Here is a 22479-nt window from a genome sequence, read left to right as displayed (position 1 = left end):
CAGTATAAAATCCATAGAATGAATTCAATACATTGTACACTCAAAGTGATGTGTTGGTATGAAACCTGGCCTGGGATTACAACAAAAATTACTCTCACTCAACACACGAATTTTCAAATATACAAAATGCGCTACTGCAAATGTAGATAAGAAAGACCTATGAAAATGTTATAAGTGTACTGAAAATAAATTTTGGTAACTTTTTGCTTGGTTTACTAGTCATGAGGTGTCTAGATGTAATTATTCAAACTGAGAGCCACATTCTGCACTCAGACTCTGGTAAATTACAGTTGTACTATATAATTACAATGCACTGAACTTTACTTAAGAATGTAAAAGACCAATGTAACAATCACATATTCTTGCTCTCAAAGTAGTGTCATTATGCACCTCAAAAGAGGTAATTTCACATTTTATTCCTGTAGCTGTATTAATTACAGGATTACATGTACTAGATTATTAATGACAACTTCGTAGGTCAATTTTGAATTTTCAAAACTGGGTATTAATAAAAAATAAAATAAATAAACTTTCAAATAAACAATAATGAGAACAAACTATTTCTGATAAAAACCTAAATGTTTGTCTCTGTAGAAATTGTTCTTGAAATCCATAAAATAAAATGGAAATTTCTCACATATTAGTGAACAGTTTGGTCCTTGATCCCATGCGTTCTGGCCGGGTACATACTGGCTACTTTGACAATTACCAGTTAGTATATTAATGTACTTTTGTTGTTCATTGCAAATATATAGTATATATGTATAGTACATATTCCCGACTGAGAGAGACCCACTGAGAGATAATCACAGCAGGCCAGATGGTCAAGCTGGAAATGGATGGTCATGTTTGCTTCCAGTAATCACTGGGTAATAAAACAAATGAAACGATGATTCTTAATAACCTGACAATTAGCTACATGCTATGACCACCTACCGCTAGCAGCATCCCCCTTTAAACAAGAAACTTTACTTATTTTTAAGCGCCCCTGGGGGCGTTACATTTTGCATCAAGGGTGCTTTAAATACAAATAAAACACTAAAATTCTGGAAAAGAACTATGTTGTTTTATACTGCCTAGCAATGTCAAGTAAGTATTTACGCTAACATAAACAGTTAAATCCAACAAGAAAGTAAATCCGTTACCACTTTCAGTTGAGTAAATACGGCAATAAGAATACACTGGCTATACACGTTGAATTTGTTGCGAATAATTAGAGGGTCGCAATGGGGTTTACTTTCACATATTGACCATGCACACGATTGTCTCTTTTGAATAGCCTCGTTCATTGCTCATATGATTTAACTTTTTTTTGCACCGCATTCTGTCTAGGAAGTCTAAATAATGACACCTCGGGTAGACCGATTTTACATTCTGATATTTCTCTTTGTCTACCTTGAGGAATATCAAAAAATATAACGATATTCAACTCTTAAGAACAATTATTTGGACTACATCCTGTCCGTACTTAAGGTGAAGAAGGTGTAATGAGCTGGATTTTCAAAAAGAAGTTGCATCCTTGATACCATACGCAAATAACAGCAAAAGTTGATCTTCACACGATGTACAATTACGGAAAAGATCAAATGCATACTATTTACGGAAATGACGTCGAAATTTCACGTTTTAGCCTGGTCGGAATTAGTTCTGACGTTGCCGTTTTCATGGTGATCAATTAAGTTTTTGGGAGTTCGTTTTATTCAGAAAGTATTTTTTTTTTTCATTTTACATAAAAAGCCAGTTGAAACCTATACTGTAAAATGAGCAAAAAAAAAAAAATAATAATAAAAAATGGGGGCCACCGACTTCGTTTTCGCAGTATTTTCATAATTTTCCCCCTACCCCCCTTTTCTCATGCATTTTTCTGACCTGAAAATTCATAGGAAAATCATTTGATAAATCAATGAAATACACTTCTACCTGATAAATTTTAGCCCACAGCAACACTGACTGCACACGAGTTTGTTAGGTGGTAAGTTTGAGTCTGACCCTTTCCGATTAACTAAGTTGTAGCCATAAATCTTAGCATGCGTCGTTCCAAAATCTGAACACTACGGAATTGACGTTTTTTGTATAAATTGGGAGCATGCACTTACTGGTCCATAGATTTTGTTTTAAAGTTTAGACAATTACTTTAAAGGCATTTTTCGGCAAAATAACGAAAAAAAAGTCCTTGACTACCGACTTCGTTTTCGAGCTATGAAGTCGCAAAAATGATAAAAGTCTAATATGACGCTATGCGCGGCGTTTGACGTTGCGCATTTCCCCGCTTTTTTTTCTGACGTTACGCACATTATACAGTGAACGGCTTATTACTAAAACGGCGTATGCTGTTTGTAACTAGATATTTAGCAATCCGTGGTAAAAAAAAATCTAATACTTTCTAATCCTTACATTCACTTTTGTATTTCCAAATTATTATCTTTCATAGTTGTCTTTATCACGTGAACATAAGTGGTAATTTTCAGGTTACCTACATTGAAGATTGTACAATTGCGAGACCAAGTACAAATAAGCAAGTGCATATTCATGTACATATGCAAATATTACAGTCGGAAATGATATGAATTTTCATTGTAACCCGTGGTAAAAGAAAAGCCGTTTACATTGTATTTTTCGCATGAAATGTTAGGACATATTTCATGAAGATGTGTTATGAAGTATAATTTAAGGTGCAGCTGGCGGTAAACGATTTCTTTTGTATAGGGAATGTTACAATATGAAATAATCTGAGCCGTGCTATGAAAAAACCAACACAGTGACTTTGTTTGCTATTAAAGTTTATTGCAATTAGAGAAACTGTTTGCGCGGGACAGCATGGAATGCGCAGGCTGGTCTGAACCCCTGCTTGTCGCAAACACATAATTTTTCTTTTCTCATGACGCGGCTCATCTCTTTTTTTGTGCACCCCCCGCCCCCACGCCCTCCCCGATACACCTAAGTTATGTTTGGTTGTGATGATTAGTGTTGCCCTCGCCCGCCCGTCCGTCCGTCCGTCCGAATTAGTGTCGAGCATTTCGCAGAAAGTATTGACTCGGTATCATCCAAAATCACAGGATTGTTATCAACTTTGTAGTTTGTATATATAGTGTTTTGATTTGATCTCACACAGTCAGACCAGTGTTGTGGCCGTTGACGTTGAGAAAAATATACATAAAAGTTTGTGTTTCATGTACCTGATTAAGTTCTTCGTCTTATCATAAAAACAATAGAGACATGAAACCATGTAGGGATAATACGCAGCATGTGAAGTTGTAACATATTCGGGGTTGAACGGCCGCCAAATACTTGTTTTTGCTATTATTTATCTTTTGGAACAGTCGAATCAGTCGAATCTAGGCAAACTCAAAACAGTTATATAGGAAGATTCAACCAGTGACACTAAGGTTTTCGTTTTTGAACATCGGTCAAATGGACGTATCTGCATTTGGTACTTGTTGAGATGTTGACAGTAACGAATGTTTAACATGTTAATACCGATATTGAGTTCGGAAACAATAACAGTTACATTGTCAGTATATCATTACTACATACAATAGAAAACAGAACAAAAACATAAAATGTTTTTCATAATTTTTCATATTTATTATGACAATGCGCTTCATAACTGCTATGGCTGTGATATAAAATGTCTGAATAATATGAAAGCTTTATACATATCAGTTATCTTAAAAATATAAATTAATTTTGAAATGCCTTTCATAATTCTCAAATACCAATTGATATGTAGAAATGACTTGCACATACACAAAATATATAGTCGATTACAAGCCAACATAAAACAAGAGCTGTCGGAGGACAGCAACGCTCGACTATTCAACAGCCTTGTCAATTGAATGAATACAAAAGTCGAAAAAGGGGTATAATTTAGTAAAACAGCATCAAAACAGGGTTATGGAACCTGCATAGTGCTTATCAGCTCATGACAGTGGACAGGTGTGTGAAGTTTCAATTCATTCCCATTAGTGGGTACCGAGATACCAGCTTACATATAAGAATTTAACCAAAAACTCCTAAGTTGAAAAAGGGGCAGTGAACAAGTGTGTGAAGTTTCAATTCTTTCCCATGAGTGGACTGAGATACCAGCTTACATACAAAAACTTAACCAAAAACTGCTAAGTTGAAAAAGAGGCATAATTAAAAAAAAAAAAAAAACGAATAGAGTTATGGAACCTGCTTTGTGCATGTCAGATCATGACAGTGAACAAGTGTGTGAAGTTACAATCCATTCCCATTAGTGAGTGCTGAAATACCAGCTTACACACAAAACCTTAACCAAAAATTTAAGACGAAAAAGGGGAATAATTTTGTAAAAACGCAAAATAGAGTTATGAAACCTGTGCAGTGTAAGTCAGTTGATCACAGTAAATAATTGTGTGGAGTTTCAATCCATTCCCATTAGTGAGTAGTTAGATACCAGCTTACATACAAAACCTTTACCAAACATTTCTAAGTAAAAAAAAGGGCATAATTTTGTAAAAAAGCAAAGCAGAGTTATGGAACCTATCCAGTGTAAGTCAGTTTATCACAGTGAATAAGTGTGTGAAGTTTCAATCCATTCCCACAAGTGGTTACTGAGATACTAACTTACATACAAAACCTTAACCAAATCGGGACGCGGACGCGGACGCCGACGCATGGGCGAGTCCAATAGCTCTACTATTCTATGAATAGTCGAGCTAAAAACCAGTTTGCAAAACGGTGAATACAATGTGAACAATTGAAATTCGTATTATAGTGAATGAAGAGTTAAACATATAAAACGTAATTACATATTCCTCAAAGACAAGTGTTTCATCTTTTCAGGAACTGAAATAAAACAGCAATGATCAGACTTTAAATAAGGTTGTATCTGCCGTATACGAACTAATTTCCTTATCATGTTACCTGCAAACTTACAGTAAAATGAGTCACAATATTATAACCAGCCATTCAACACATAAGAAATACATTTTTACAATTTTTTTACTGGTTTCGACATAAGCACACAGAAATTTAATGTCTAACTATAAACCGGTTGATAACACAAATTTTGAACCCGGTCCGGTGATTCATATAAGTAACTCTGAAAAAATGTGACAGTCATATCTGCAGACTTTCAGAATTAAAAAAACAAAACAAAAAAAAACAAAACAAAAAGACATAATAATATGTATGCACTGCATTTTCGACCCTTCTTTCAGTGATTCTTCGACGTGAAAATTTCACGTAACTAACAATATGTATTGACAAATTTCCTACGAACTCATAACGATGTCATCTAATGCTACTACAATTTTATTGATAACTTGTTTATTACTTGTTACTCTTGGTTTTCCATGCACTGGTTCTTTCAAAATAGAAATAACTCCATCCCTGCCACTACGTGTAAACGCAAGTTTAAGATGATTGAAATTCATTCCTGAAATGGCAATTTTTTATCATATTGCTTGATACTTTGCCCTTCAAAACTGACATAGATGCTACTCTTTCTGATACCTTTAGTGAATCTAGCACATCAGATACTGTAAACGAAAAATCAAACAAATCATCGTCATTTAATTTTGACTGATGTACTAAATCCCTAAGCATCCTGACATCGTCCGTTGCGTTATGCGCATCGTACTGTTGTGAAGAAGGCAACATTTGTGCAGCCAGAGTGCTTTGTTTGTAACCTTCCCCTTTCAAATCGGGGAACTTGTTCCTAAATAAGGTAAGGTGTCAACAAAAAATGCGTTCTTTGACAAGAACAAATCTAGGTATTCTGTCTTGAGTAAAGACCTCATCAAAATTCTTGCATCAAAAGATTTTGTATTGTGTCCTATCAGAGTGCATTGATCACACGGTAAAAACTCAATGAAATCTTTAATGGCACTGCTCAGTGGACACGTATTGACTATCGCGTTTCTCTTCACATGTTTACCTATTATGCAGTGAAGAAAGTTAAGTATTCCATTTTTATGAACACGGGCATTTACTGACAATAATCTTTAAAGGCTTTTTGACCCGAGTATTTTAGGTTTTGTAATTCTTTTTTAAGTTGTAGCACATTTTCAAAGCCAAAAAGGAAAAAGTTCCGTATAAACAGAAGACAGAGTAATGGGACTTGGTATATAATAAAATCTGTAAAAAGATCCGTTGGAATCAAAGAATGCAACCACGAAGAATGATAGCAGACTCAGATTGATTGAGTCTGTTCATAAAACCTGTTATATGCACCTAAAATCTTAAGCCAGTTTCGAAATAATATCTTTATGATTTCCCTAGAACAGACGGAACATGATACTCTAAAGGAAGTAAGTTTGTTAAAAGAAAAGTCAGATTTACAAAACCTAGTATGGGAAATTGTCAAATGATCCATAAAGCCTATTGTAAGTTTAAATGCGATATCTGTTTTAGTTCTATCGAAATTTAAGGGGCAAAACTCGGAAGAGACGGGACAAAATGACTCCTATATTTCCCCTTCCCCGAAATTTGTTTAGTGGCGATATTAAACTTACCCAGCAATACATGGCGATTTGTTCTTACTTATGTTCTATGCGGGGAACATGTTGGTACTCAAGTAGCAGTGGTAAGGTTAAAAGGTTAATTACCCATGTAACACAAGTAAAATCTTGTTGAAGAATGGCACTGAAAAATCATCTAATTTGCTAAAATAAATATAGGTGCTATTGTATTTGTGGACCATTCATTTTGATGAAGTATAGTTAAACTCGTGACGAAATAGTCAGTTTTATGTTACTTTTAGTGACCGATTAATACCATCTCTGTTTCCGCTTTATTTAGGTATAAGAGATGACAAATATTTTACTGATACATTTTTTCTTCAGTGGCTCTTTGTCGAGTCTAATTATTGGCAAATATTTTATTTTCCTAAAATAACTGACGAAATATTTACTTCATGCATTATTTCCTATCAAATTTTCATTCAATGAAGTCTAGTCTTTCCATACAGTTATTTACTTGTCTCTAAAACGATGTTTTCCTCTGATGAACGTTGAGAGAGGACACCATTGGGTTCTTGGTCTTCATCTGAAATGCTTTGTTCCTCTTTTGGACGTTGTAAGAGGATATTCTTATCAACATGAGCAGGTTCTTTTCTGTCATATGCAGATTCAGCAGCCTTGAATAGATATGAGGTCATTTTCTCTCCGGTCTCTTCAACCATCTTCCTCAATAAACTATTAGTATTTTGGAGAAGGAGGAACGGTACATCAAACTCAACAACATTTCCATCGTCTAGAACCTAAAAAACAAAGATTTAAATGAGTTTTATTCAATATTATTATTATATTATTGTATTATTGTATTATTATATTATTGTATTATTACGTACCTATTACAATGAGAGTAATGTGAATACATTTCATCTTTTTCAGAATCCTTATAGGTACAAGGTGAGGTTAGAACTGGCGGCAGCATTGATAAAATCCAAGGCAAACAAACGCCCACCTCCACCCCCCCCCCCCCCCCCCCCAACCCCCGGTTCCCACCCTCACATCATCAACCCCAAAACACGTCAACCTTACATATAGCAGAAATATTGGAAACTACAGAAAAAAAGAAAGAATAACCATGCATCAAAAACATACGCCAAATATAAAGTTCAAAACCGGAAACTCCAATCAGGCCTCGCTTTTAGAATATTTTATAATATTAAACAACTTAAATGTCATATAGCAAACAATTATTTGTAAAATTCTTTCAAACATAATACAAAAATGGATTTCATTTCTTAATTACAAAAACAACTATTCTCGAGTTACCTTATTCATGTTCAGCAAGGTGTGATGAAAATGACTTGAGATTTTACGCAGCAGCGTGAAAATGAAATCAAAGTATCCTGCAGTTTCCGTTTCCTTCTTTATTTCTTTGTAAGATGGCTACATGTATATAATAATGCAATCATTTTTTTCTTTATCTATGTCGGCACTTTCAGGAATATATCAAACCTATGTTAACAAAGTTTATACCTGCAATTTTATGAGTACTACATATGCATGTATACTTGACGCTCTAATTTCTGAAACTAATTACTGGCAAAAGTACTGCATAAAGAATTTTCAGTATATAAATATTTATGACCAAATGTACACGTGACATAGCAAGTGACATACCAAAATTCTGTCACAATCCATGACTGTAAGAAGTCGATGAGCAATAGTTAGAACTGTGCATCCACGGAACTTCAATCGAATCACACGCTGAATCACTTCATCTGTGCTAGAAAATACATGTAAGAGAAGGACTATAATTTCTATCTTCTCTTTAGATTGGACTTACAGATTATGTGAAACACCATTTCTAAAATTTACTTTGAAAATATCATTATCTAGATAATGTAATTAAAGTATGCTTTGTTGATTTTACTGCCTTTACACATAAAACTGATAACAAAAACAAAAGTTACATATGAGCCGCGCCATGAGAAAACCAACATAGTGGCTTTGCAACCAGCATGGATCCAGACCAGCCTGCGCATCCGCGCAGTCTGGTCAGGATCCATGCTGGTCGCTAACGGTTTCTCTAATTGCAATAGGTTTTAAAAGCGGACAGCATGGATCCTGACCAGACTGCATGATGGTTGCAAAGCCACTATGTTGGTTTTCTCATGGCGCGGCTCATTTATTTCGAGCTGTATCTAAGAAGAGCATTAAAGGCTTGTCTGATATTTCACCATATTTTTGTGTAAAGATATCTGTTACACGATTTATTGATCGCGATCATATTGAATAGGACAAGTATTTGCACGCTGGGGAAAATATTTCATGATGGGCCTGTCAATTCTTTACTTATGGGTGAAACAGGTCTCATAAGCGTAAATACGACTAGCTTCTACTGATTATAAAAACATACCGTACGATTTGTTGTGAATTAACTGTTGTTGTACTTTTAGTAGTTCAACCGCCACCCTTGTTTAAGAGCAACATTTAAAAAACACGTTTTTTTCATCCTCAAGTAATAAGTAAGTAGACTCGCCCAGTTTAATCAATCTAGACGCATAATCTTACTATACGAGCGTCTATTTCAGCCGATTTACATTCGGAACATTTTCACGCGTTTCGGGCTTTATCGTATGTTTAACATGGGATTTTTGAGCCGTCCAAAGATGTTGGAAATGTTTGTCTCATTGTTTATTCTTTTTAATAAAACTGTTACTGCTTTCATTGTTTACCACTTTTTTCCCACCCTTGCCCGAAAAAACAGTAATGAGTTTGTACACTGTTCAGACAACTGTGCTCTGTTGAAATTTAACCAAACACAAGTTTACCTGCATAAACAGAAAGCATGATATGTCGCCATGCGCGGATCAAGAGTGGGGGGGGGGGGGGGGTCCGGACCCCCGCTGGAAAATCTTTAAAAAAGGAAAGAAGACAAGAAGGAAAGAAAATGCTTTTCGAAAAAGGCAACATTAGAACTGCATGTAAAGTATATGCGGCTGCTGCTACATACGACCCCGACATAATTCATATTATTTATCTAAAAGAAACTAAGAATTTTACCTTCAAGAAAGCTTGATTTTATCATTTTCCCAAATTTAACAAGTTAGTCCATAAAACAGAATGCAGAAAAATGAAGTGCTAAATTTCAAAATGTCCGTGGGAGGGGCAGGGGATCGACCCCCTCTGGGAAAATTGGCTGTGTCCGTGCATGGTCACTATACCTGTCCAGTACTGGACATTACGGTAAACGCTTCTTTCCTGCACAAATGACAATTTTGCAACTTCTGTCCGGTTTGTACAAATTTCTGGCCGCGATAAACCATTTGACTTGTTTACAATTTGTACAACAGCAAGATTTGTGCACGTGTTGTATGTATATATGAAGCATAATAAGTTGAATTGATCCCATTATTTCATATTCCAATTATCTGTTTGTTAAATTTACAGTTGTTTTTATCAGTAAGGAATGTATTCAATTCAAACAAAAGAATATGATCACTTTCCTTTGATTGAACTTTTTCATTAATTAATATGATACTGGCAGCAAAATCGAATTATCGAGTTTTTGGTATAGTTAGGACGTACAACTGATAACTTATATTTGTATTCAATGATTCGATGTTATGTACACTAAAGTTCTGAACTTTCAACATTTTTTTAACGAATATACATGTTAAATGACTGTTTTCTTTTAGGTGTTGATTTATGCTATAAGGTGAGTAATTTTTACCCCTTATTTGTTATTACCGGTAGAAGCATGAGTCATTTGATGGCCCGATAACAAGCAAAGATGTAACGATCAAGTCGCAATATCTTATGAACTGCCACTGTTTAACGTTGATAAAGCACTTTGTTCCGTGTAATGATACTTCTTCTTTTGTGAACTGGCAAACTTTCATTTTAAAAACACAATAGCAAAGACTTCCAGTAAATTAACGAATTTTGTCAATAGTAACATGATCAGGCTGATGGAACCAAAGGTCAAAAGATATCTTCTTAAAACACATATGCCTCCCTCATGCGTGCCTATACCAATTTCAATCCCGAGTATACTATGAAGTTTGAAGGCAGTAGATCAATGCTTCTTAAGTTTCTTAAACAAATTCCAGTCCCGAGATCAGTATGACTTTGACCAACTGATCACCAAAACAGTAGGACAGGCAATTATCCTATGAAGTTTTACGACTGAAAGCCAAAGCGTTCATTGCTTAATAAGGTAAAACTGATTTCAGTGTCAAGGTCACCATGACATTAATCTTAAACAAACTCACTCCTTACCCAAGAAGGGTCATGCACTGATCTCAATAAATCGTCTGACGACTGTAGACCAAAGCGTTTTTACGTTATTGAACGGAAACCATTTTAGGTTACTGTGAACTTGACCTACTGACATACCAACAATACGGGTTATTAACTGAACACAAGCAATCATCATATAAGGACTGTGGACTGTAGGTCAAAGTGTACTGTTCATACTGAACTGAAATTCTTGCCAGTCCAAGAATAACTGTGACCTTGACCTTTGATCTACTTCTACTGGACACATCCTGTAAAGTGTGATGAGTGTAAGCAAAAGCCTTCTGCAGTTATTGAAAGGAACCCGTTTAAAGTCTTGAGGTCATTGTCACCTTTATCTTTTACCTACTGACTCCCAAAACATTATCTACTGATGATAATCCAACTTCTAGCGAAATTTGACGACTGTAGGCCAAAGTGCTTTTAGTTATTGAGTGGAATCATTTTTTGAGGACATTGTGAACTTGACCCTCGACCTACTTACCCCAGAATAACTGACCACCGAAACGTCATCCTATGAAGTATGAGTATTGTAAAACCAGGAATCATGTACATGTTGCTATGAAACGAAATGGTCTACCGACCAATATACAGTCCGACCGACCGATGGACAGACAAACAGACCAACCACACCCTCTCCTTCGAAGTTTTGCTTAATTAAGTTTCCCATGATTATACAGATCCAATAGGAATCGCCACATTTGAATATCGCTTCCGCCGCCACCAAAGCCCAAGGACTGAGGCGTTGTGTTTGTTTGAATATTATGAGAGTCACCGTCCTCTTTTTGCAATGAAATATTAGGGATTGTTACTGGATGCAAATACTGGATACATACTACACTGTACTATCAGAGGTCAGGGTAGAGTTTTCTGGTAGTAAATATGGATTTTATCACTATCATACTAAATCATACCTGAAGTTCTCTTTAACGGGAGAACCGGCGGAGTTATCTTGTGTTATATAACATAATTACATCTGTTGTGACTTATACATGAATAACAAGTAATATATCAAAATAATACGGAATACTCGAAGAAACGGAAAATAACTCATCCGTAGCCTTTATACAGGATTTAAGCGTTCTTCACTTAAATCCACAGGTACTCTGCGGCTGTGCATGTAGTCGCCGTGCTCACTTTTAGCCATGATTTGACCGTTATTTCTTATCTTTTTTCATTTTTATTCATTTAAGTATACACAGATTGCCAAAACTAATATAGTGCGTGCGTGCGTGTGTGTGTGTTCGGGTTTAAAGGCACTGACCTTCAGATTTGGCTAAAAATGATCTTTCTTTCAAATTGAAGTTTGGTCATATTATGAACATTAGAATATGAGTTTTTGTTTCTAAAATATTTTGAAAATTCCAAATCAAGAAAAAAAGAGACCGCGTTGAGAATCGAACCCCTTACCGCCGCGGCAATAAAGACATTTTCCCGTCGTCGTAACCAATAGAGCTATAGCGGAATTAGCGAATTATGACTTCATATTTATAATCGAAACAGTTTACCTGGAGTAAAGCATTACAAACGCTTTTCGATTTTCATCGCAAAAAAGTAGTAAAAACAGCAAATTCGCATATGTTTCCGTAACATATAGTTTGCCAGTAGTTAATTTTTAAAGCAATCTTAAGAAATATAGCATTTATTTCCAGATATCTTGTTGTCGAACGATCTGGAAGCCAGTCCCTATAACGTCTTTTTCAACAATTTATAGTACTGCCTCACTGGAATATCACGCCGTAGACACGTGACATGATACCCCACCCAGTCACATTATACTGACACCGGGCTGACCAGTCCTATCACTATCCTCTTAATGCTGAGCGCCAAGCGAGGAAGCTACTAGTACCATTTTTACGTCTTTGATATGACGCGACCAGGGATCGAACCCATGACCTCCAGCACTCGAAGCGGGCGCTCTATCGCCAAGCTACCGAGGCGGCCAAACTAATATAATGTGTTATCTGGTAGACTGAAAAAGATTTTACTTTATGATGTGGGGATAGAAAATTTGGAAAATGATATAAAAGATCCTTTTTAATAGCATCACGTCTATTAAAGATTCTTTTACCCTGCTAGCCTTGATTGGGTAGAAAAAGCAGACTATATCTAACATTTTTAATCGTCCATTTTTAAAAGTTTATATAATAGTATTTCGAGATATTTTATCAGGTTTAGAAACCCACAAGAAGTCAAACATGAGATTTTTAATTGTTTTCATCCTATGTTCTGTAAGTGGACATACCGGATTTGGAAATGCGAATGATTTAATTACTGGAATTTTACCTATTACAGAGAGTTTCCATTTTTTCCATTTGTACAGTTCATGTTGAAATGCATCTATCTTAGGGTTTAAATTAATTTTTAGAACTTTATTTGGGCCATTTGTAAAATGTATACCTAGTGTTGAGGCCTCCTTTGACGACCAAATGTTGTTTGTTTTTTTTGTTTGTTTTGCAAACGGTTATATTTGTATGCCGAAAGAACCCTATTCTCAGTACAGTACATTTTGATATGTTTAATTTAAACCCAATATCTTACTAAAGTTTTCAAATGATGTGAGAAGATTTTGAAAGGACCTGTGCAATCTAAGAAAAAACTTGCATCATCAGTAAAAAGTGTTTGTTTTATTTCAGTATTGAGAATTTTAAATCCTGTTATATTTTTTTTTATTATTTATATATCGTGATAATATTTCAATGCCTAATAATGAATAGATAAAGAGAGAGCGGACAGCTTTGTCATACACCTGTTTCTATTTTTTTTTAAATGTCCACTGTTGGTGATGCAGCTTTTTGCGTCTCTGTAGAACAGTTTTATCCAACTAATTAATGTTTCACCGAAGTTGAAAAATACGAGTTTTAAACATTTGAAAATATAGTTACGGTCTATGTTATCAAAGGCTTTTTGAAAGTCTAAGAAAAATATCGACCCTTCATAATTATCATTGTTTACTTTTTCTGTTGCATCATATAAGATTCGTACGCTTTCACCAATATATCATCCCTATTAATAAAGCCAGTTTGATCCTTATTTGTAATATCATCAAGTTCTTTTTTATTCTATTTGCTTTTGATTTTGTTGCTAGTTTATAGTTGGGAAATAGATTTTAGTTTTTTGCGTAGTTTGTTGGCAAATAAAACGCGTTTTTTTTTGTTCGTTCAGATATCTTATTAATCACGAAGGCCGGATTTATTGGCAAATAAAACACGGTTTTGAGTTCAAATGCGTAGCAATCTAATCACGAAGGCCGAAAACATGCAAAACTAAAATCTATTTCCATTCTAACACGTTCGAATTACACCAGGAAGGGATACTAATCTGGAACCATTTTTGTAGGCGTAAACGGCCGTATTACTTCCCTGTCATTTTGCGTGTTTTAATAGACAAAACAATACACGGTAAAATCCTTCTTTGTTTATATAAAAGAAAATTTTAAACGTGTTAGAATCTACGTTTAAGAGAGATATTGATATTGGTTAATAATTCATCTTTATTTTTCGGAAGAAGTGAAATAATACTTTGTTTTTGTAGTTCAGTTAGTTCCTGCTTTTTAAATGAGTAATTATTGGAGTTTAGAAGGTACTTATTATATCATTCCAGAAGATTTTGTAAAATTCAGCCGTTAGACCGTCGGAACCGGGACTCACATTTTCTTCTTTTAGAGCTATACCGCATTCGTATTCTGTCAATATTCCTTCACTTATTTGTTTTACTCATTACTTAAATTTTTATGCATATACGGACAAAACTTCCTGTCATTCGTAAGATATTTATCTTTTACACACAAATCTTTATAAAAAGAATATACTTTAGTATTTTTATTACTACCCAAAGTGTATTTCGGTTGGCCTCACTATTAATTTGAACAGTTACATTTATTGATATACGTTTTTTGTCTTGGTATTCAGAATTTAGTATAACACTATTATTAAATTGAAATACCCCGTTATTTGACCGTTACTTCTGCTCTTTGAAATTCCTTACATATATAGTAACCCAATAACACACAATATACGATTAAAATGCTTCTTTAAAACTTTCAGACTCCCGATGATAATACAAAAAGACAAGGTAGAGAACCTGTGCTTAAATAAAGGAATGTGGCATGTGGAATGGAATGGTATTGAATCAAATCGCCGAAGATTTTTCTGTCAAGCGGCTTATTTAAACTAAGGTAGCTGCGGACTAAAATTTGTTTGAGAATTGGTATCCGACTAGCGACTGTACTTCGGTTAAAACTTAACTTGGCAGCAAATTAAAATTAGTCATTCATGTTCAGCAGAACACAGACAGCGGGTAAAAAGACTTTTAGCCTTTGTTTTCCCCCTTTTATTTAAAATGTTTTGGATTTTAAGAGCTATTTCTGTGCAGATTGTGTATACAGTTTAGGGGGCGTATTGATTTTTAAACTGTAACTTACTTATTCTTACTCAAGCAGACACATACCTAGTTGGTGGGAAATTTTAATCAAATTGAACAATTCAGAAGATAGGATAAACTGCATAAAATATTAGTTTACTGTTTTTAAAAATTTAAATTCCATTCGTCTGCTTTTATATTTTCTTAGACTTAAATTTAGATTTATAAGACAATAACCTTATATCCCCTCAAATCATACCCACACGGACACAACGTATTCACATTATTTTATGTAAAACATTGTAATTACAACCTCGAAATAATAACAGAGAATAATTAATCAATTATAATTGTTTAATGTGTTAAAAGACGTTAACGTTTTTCACAAGATATGTATATAATCAATTTATAATCAGTATCTTATTAAAATATTTTAATACATCAATATATGTATTATTATATAGCATGTTTTATCACTTTTATAACATATTTCAGCTAGACGGAACACGTACACATTATGAAATCATATAATATAAAAAATCGTCTGACATATTGACGACCGACTGTCCAAGAGCTGAGTGAACTGACCACGCTATGTGAGAATACACATGCTGATCAGAGCGCGAAATCAACACCTCACCGTGGTCCGCTAGGAACGATACATATAGGGAAATAATTTTCTTCTAATTCACTGCGTTTAACCGCAGAAAAATATATTTCTCTATATATCTGTAATAGTTTATACTTCGAATCTGTATCCTAGCGGATCTCACGTATCGGAAAGCGACCTGTTATGAATTTAGCTATTTCCCGTAATGAACACTTTCTCTACGCATTAATTCTATCATCATGGTCTAGTCTACTTTCAGAGAGAGAATACGTACATGTAGCTTCTCTGCTCCCAATCAGGTAGAGAGACTAGAATGTAAAAACTGACTTGTGAAATGTTGAACCGGTTCCAAATTTGTTGTGGAATAAATGTGCTTATCTTGACCTGCTTACCCATCGAAATTAGACCTTAACGATTTATGTCGCAGTATCTGTACTAAACTATGTGTTTGGACATAGATTACATTTATGTCATTGAAAATTAAACTTAAATTTAAATAAGACTGGATCTGGAAAATATAAGATAGGCGCTTTACAATGAAAAGTATCTAAATCAAAACCATACTTACTGTCACAAATAGGTATACAATTGTAATTGTCTTTGTTTGTTATTAACTTGGCCAATCAGGTTATTGAATTCATGACTGACTATAATTATGTGCCATTTATCCTGGCCTTTGAAGTGAATGCGTATACTATTAAATATGGCCCCAGCCACACAATTTTATTTACGGCACTGTTAAAATATAGCTTAATAAACGGACCGTTGATTAGGTTTCCCAAAAATAATAAAGTACCTGCTATCAACATTAGCGGTGGCTTCGTCAATAACGATTATTTTCGTATCTCGTAAAATAGCCCTTGTAAGACAGATAAGCTGCCGTTCTCCAACACTAAAATTGCTTCCACCCTCAGATACCTCCGTGTCTAGACCTAGCGGTAATTCTTTTATCTTTCGTTTCAGCTGAACCTGTTGGTGAAATTAAGCAATTATTCACTGCATATATCAGTGTATAAAACTCATTTTGTAACTAAGCAGAACTGTGTCTATATTTGCTACCTTAGCCTGTACAAAGGTTTGGATATAATAACGAGATCTTAGTTACGAGTTTAGTATGTCCAAATGATAGTTATATTATAACTGACTTAATACATGGAAGATATTTGTTTGTTTCAGTATACGATGGCGAAATTTTCACGATTAGCAAAGCCGCGAGTAAAACTATAATATATGGTGTTTATGATTGAAAAATAACTTGATGTCATATGTAAAACAAATTTCCTTTTTACTTTATGTTATGACTAAATTTACACCAATACATTCAACCAACTAAATTGATTGTGATTTAAATCCACACCTACCCCTCAAACCCCTAAACAAAAAATCATTTTGACCTGATTAGTGACAATTACTCTTTGCTTTGAAATAAAAGCAGATTTCCATTTGCTTCTGACATACATACCTAAAAAGGTTCGCGTTCTTGGTCGTCTTATTTAAGTGAAACATGCATAAGAGTAGGGTTCGCGGGAATATTTGAGAAATGACCTAAATATTCAAATGACCTTTACTCTCTCTACTTTTCATCAGAACAGCTACTATAATCACTGCATTTGCTGCTACTTGGATTACACATCATCAATAAACGTTGACTATATGTGCAATCATTTATCTTTTGATCCATAATCACATAATTATGATAGGGACTGGCTGGTAACCAATTAAAACTTTGATTTAATTGTTTTATAATGCTTTTGGGATAAAATGATGGATCGTTATTATTAGTGGTGAACGACGTAATTGTGGCTTATTATGTTCAATCCCATGATTCTGCAACAGTTACTGCTCATCTTGATTAGTGAGAGTTATTTCAATCACATGAGATTACTGCATGTGTCCATTCATATGGCGTTTGTTTTTAGTTTGGTGACAATAAATTTTAGCAGTTTAGATAATGATTGTATACTAATATTGCAATTCATTTACATGTACATGTATATGGTGAAGCATTATTCGATAAAGTAAATGTACTGGTATATTTTCGTCATATTCTAAACTCACAGATACGTGCCTTACCGCCATTGTCGTACACGAAAGAAACTATAAAACCCATAATTTCTACTTTGTACCAGGTCTACGTTTGTAGTGATGTTGAAAATGCGGACTTCGATCTATTTAACTCTAAAGCTGACAAAGAGGCTTAGACTCTTCTCGACATAGAAATTCGAAGGGAATAGTATCATATTGTGTGTTTATAAGAAACATCGTTTCGAATGAAATATTCCGTGCATGCAAGATAATGTATTCTCCTAGACTAAGGAATTCAACTACTTGGAAATTGAAGTTTGGGTTTGGGTAAGTGTGACTAGAAATCATCCGGTGATTCTAATAATGGAGGTCACGGTGTAAAAGGTCAGAAAACTTGTTATAAACGATGTTTTTTTGTTTGTTATTTATGTTCAGCTTTCTGAATCTATTGTTTAGCTTCATCATTTATTTACCAAAAAAAAAAAAACAATTTTGACTGGCAAGATATATAACTTGCATGCGCAAGTTCAACAGTTATAAGGAGTAGGGCATGGAAAATAGTTACATCGTTGGCATTAAGTTTTGGAAGTAGTGTAAGGACTTGTTACTTCAGACAAGAAAGATACAGAACGGAAAAAAAGGTTTTCAAGGTGTCATTAGTTTTAAATTTGTGTTTTATCAATTAATGTTATAACACCAAATGTGATGGAAATCACTTAAGGTAGTTCTGCACGTTCGGATAATTTTTTTCTACGATGTAGAATTTGATTAAACTCTGATTTTTTTTCGAGAACTCAGAATATACTTAGAAAATTCAGCAAATAAAAAAAATAGGACCGTGTGCTTGAAATTTTGCTAGGCTGATTTGAAAAAAAGCAGTACTTCACGCTAGTTTTCATAATGGGAGTCTATGGGAAAATCATAACTTTTATAACATTTTCGCGAATAGATATTTTTCTACAATGCAGATTTTAATGAAACTTCTCACAGTCTTAAATAAACACATGGGCTGTAATATGGTGAAATAAAATGTATAATTCCGTTTTGTTTTTTTTTGTGAGATATTTGCCCATGATTAAAGTGATTAACACATTTCAAGCTGTTTTAATACCACATTATAACTTACACTTCAGAAATAGTGAGTTGCCATTGTATAAATTTACTCACAGGTGCCTAATTCTAAAGTATTTCGATCAGACTTATCTACGTGATCGTGAATCAGCGGCGTAAAGTGTACACATAGTAAATAGAAAATTATTGGAAAATGTATGTTTTTGGCTCCTACTTCTATGCATAAGATAGAGTACAGGTTTTAGCTGAACCTCTTTGTCTGCTGTAAAAAAAAAGATAGGTAGAAGTTAAAATTTCAAAGAAGCAGTGATACAAATGAAGTAAATTTCCAAGCTATGATAGTTCATGGCATTACCTTTACTGATTGAAAAAATGGTGCATATTTCTATCAGGTTTTATAAAGATAATAACAGGTGAATAAGTACTTGTATACTAGCACAAAATACAGTCAAATTGTCTTATCTGTGGGTACAGCTAAAATCAACATTTATGATAATAATTATTGTGTCAACTACTATGCTGATACTTTATTCATACAATAACAGAACTACTTATCAAAGCAAAACTGAAACACAACCACAATTAAGTTCAACGATAAAATCAGATGAAACTTCAAATTATAAAATAAGTTAATACACTGACCTCATCCAGAGCGTTCCAAATTTCTTCATCTTCATAATCACCGAATCTGTCTATATTTCTCCTTAGTGGTCCGGTAAACAACACCGGGTCCTGCAATTATTATAGGTTCACGTCACGTTATCAAAAACCAAAACGCAAGAATTAGTGTTACACAAGTCCATACATAATATGTTAACATGCAGCTTGATGCTATAATTTTAAATTGTTACTAACGCTTTAGTTCTTTTGTTTTAAGTATTCTACTTACGTCTCCGAAGTACGATTATTTCAAGTAAAAGAACGAATGTAGAATTTACTGACTGGGTACCTACAATTAACTAATATTGAATAATCAAGTGGAAATTTCTCATTGAAAAATCATCCAACCGTAACATGAAGATAGTAGTCAATCATTTGAATTCCTGCCAGTGGTTGCTTAGAAATACTTCTGACTAGGATGGCGCTTTAATTTACTATGTTGAGTAATCAAATGCAATTACTCAGTGAAAAAAATATCAAAGCGGAAAATGAAAAAATATGCGCGTCTCCCTTTGGAAATGAAACTTATTAACTTTCATTAAATTCCAGTCGGTGGTTGCTGAGACTGTACGACATATACTATATGGGCATCTCTGCTTAATAGTAAAGCTCCGGCTAAATTTTAATACGTGGGTGTTAAGAATCACTCCGGACAAGAATTGTACTACAGTATACTATATTGAATAATCAAAGGGCTCTCTTAATAATGAAGTCTGAGTTTACTATGACGTTTGGCTGTATTCCAGTCAGTGGTTGCTTAGAAATAATCAAGAGAATATGAGTCAAACTTCCGATGAAGTTTCGCTAAATTCCAGTCAGTCTTTGCTTAGAAATACTAAGGACAAGAATTCGGGACATACGGAAGGACGGACGGACTGATAAAGCTGCGACTATATGCTTCCCCTTCGGGGTGCATAGAAACGAGTACAAAGACGACGTCACCTATGTGGGCTCGAACCTCACTCAGGGCGTTGAATTCTTCATGTGAGGAAGCCATCCAGTTGACTTACGGAAGGTCGGTGATTCTACCCAGGTACCCGCTTGTGATGAAATAATGCACGGAATGGTACCAGGGGTCTTCCTCCACCATCAAAGCTGAAAAGTCGCCATATGACCTATAACTGTACCGGTGCGACAATAAACCCAAAACAAAAAAAGACTAGAGGTTAAATCGAGTCGGCTATTTGTAATGACGTTTAATCATGCTCGTATATAAATAGCCACTCGTTAGCAGTCAGGTAATAAAAATGATCTTATCTTTATTAACGCGGGTATTGATGAACAATGCATATCTGACACCGAAATATAATAATCAAAGAGAAAACCTGTTCTTACATATATAAACAACAGTAGTAAATACCGATTGTTACATGGACAAATAATAAAAAAGAAGAACAGAAAAAACATTTCTAACATATATATATAATACAAGAAGTAAAGTTGTTTCTAATATAGGCAAATAATAAGCAAAATGAAAAACGATTCTAAGAGAGAAGCTCGATTTTACCATAGACAAATTATAAATGAAAAGAAAGTCGATTCTAACATAGAGAAATAGTAAAAGAAGTAAACGCTAAGTCTAATATAGCCAAACAAACAAAAAAGTTAAAAACAATTCTGACATAGATCAATAACAACTGAAGGGAAAACCGATTCTGACATAGATCAATAACAAGAGAAGGTAAAGCCGAATCTGACATAGATTTGAAAATCCGTGTTTTATTCTTTTCACAATCAATCTTACATACCAAATAACATATATAGCAGCGTCTTGGAGTGAACAGAGAGATTCAAATGTCTTCTACGTAGGACTTAGTATCTCCTACGTAGGATTTAGTATCTGCTGCTTAGATATATACGTTTTAGTTTATATACTTTATAAGGACAAGTCAAAACAGCCACGATATCAATTAATTCTGAACACAGGCAACTTACACAAATGAAATTTTAGCAGAATTTGAAAGAAATTTGGACGAGACGCTTTAAATAACCGTCTTTAAAATTACAATACCAAAATAAACTAAGATGAGGTATATAAATGCTAGCTATTGGTAGCTGCACACTATCACACACAAATATACACGTGAAGTTAACGGATGTTTTGGTTTGTTCCGAAATACATATTTTACTCAAGCTTGGCCTGATTACGAAACTTTTTTCATGGTCTCTTTTTGAGGCATATTTCATTTGATGACTTAGATAATGTGTAGAGTTCTGAGAAGCTTTCCGTCATACACTTGGATAACAGTTAAGAAAGGCAATTTTTGGCAAAACTTGCAGTTTGCGAATATTCTACCAAGTTAGCGATTATAAATCTTTTAACAATGTCTGTAGAAAAAGTTAACAATTTAGAAAACAAAAAATTGTTCACAGACACTTGGAATAAGGACAACCCCGTCCTCTTCCCCTGTCTACTGTTAGCCAATAGTTTTTGCATAATAACACTTTATAACATACTGAGCAAAGGTAACAATTATAAAACGGGTTTTGTTACAATTTCAGCATGTTTTAAAAACACATTTTTTCACCATCAGTGCTCTTGAAAAGTAAAGATGGGCATCTAACTGTGAAATCGACGCAAGGAAACAATAGCCGATTTAGCTTTTAAATAAGCACCTACCTATGAATTCCTGTTATCAATTTACGGGTATGTAACCATTCTGACAAATGACACCGGTCCTGATAACTTACCGGCGAGAAATAATAACCATCATAAATTGATCAAATTTACTTCATTAGTACACTTTTTTGCGGATAGATCCATGTTTTGTACTGCGCATATCGTAGTTGGATACCAAACATGGACCTTTATAATAACAAGTGGTCACCCAGTTTAATGTAGTGTGGTTCGAGCCACACTCGGGGTGTTGAATTCTTCATGTGAAGAACCCATACAGCTGGCTTATGGAAGGTCAATGGTTCTACCAAGAAGCCTGCCTGTGATGCACGGAGAGGTACATGGGGTCTTCTGCCACTATGAACGCTTGAAAAGTTGCCATATGACCTTTAATTGTGTCGGAGCGACGTTAAACC

At 34.5% G+C, this 22479-nt stretch overlaps 1 protein-coding gene across 4 annotated transcripts in view; it reads right to left on the bottom strand.

The window, feature by feature from the left end:
• Positions 1-3556: 3556 nt before the first annotated feature.
• LOC123523393 (ATP-binding cassette sub-family C member 4-like) overlaps positions 3557-22479 on the bottom strand; it is a 124214-nt gene continuing 105291 nt past the window's right edge. For 2 of the 4 annotated variants that reach the window (XM_053539089.1, XM_053539090.1), the window contains 5 exons: positions 19429-19518; positions 16487-16659; positions 8097-8202; positions 7746-7862; positions 3557-7225 (listed from right to left, as the gene is read on the bottom strand). In XM_053539089.1, coding sequence (XP_053395064.1) covers positions 6935-7225; positions 7746-7862; positions 8097-8202; positions 16487-16659; positions 19429-19518 — 777 coding nt within the window. In that variant the 3' untranslated portion in view covers positions 3557-6934. Of the gene's footprint in view, positions 7226-7745; positions 7863-8096; positions 8203-16486; positions 16660-19428; positions 19519-22479 lie in introns of those variants that run through there. The other 2 variants (XM_053539091.1, XM_053539092.1) reach the window with 2 other exon arrangements.

The sequence above is a fragment of the Mercenaria mercenaria genome, chromosome 3 (genome assembly GCF_021730395.1).
Source record: "Mercenaria mercenaria strain notata chromosome 3, MADL_Memer_1, whole genome shotgun sequence".
Taxonomy (NCBI): Eukaryota; Metazoa; Mollusca; class Bivalvia; order Venerida; family Veneridae; genus Mercenaria; species Mercenaria mercenaria.
Note: the sequence above shows the minus strand (reverse complement) of the source record. Positions and strands in the feature narration are given on the sequence as shown.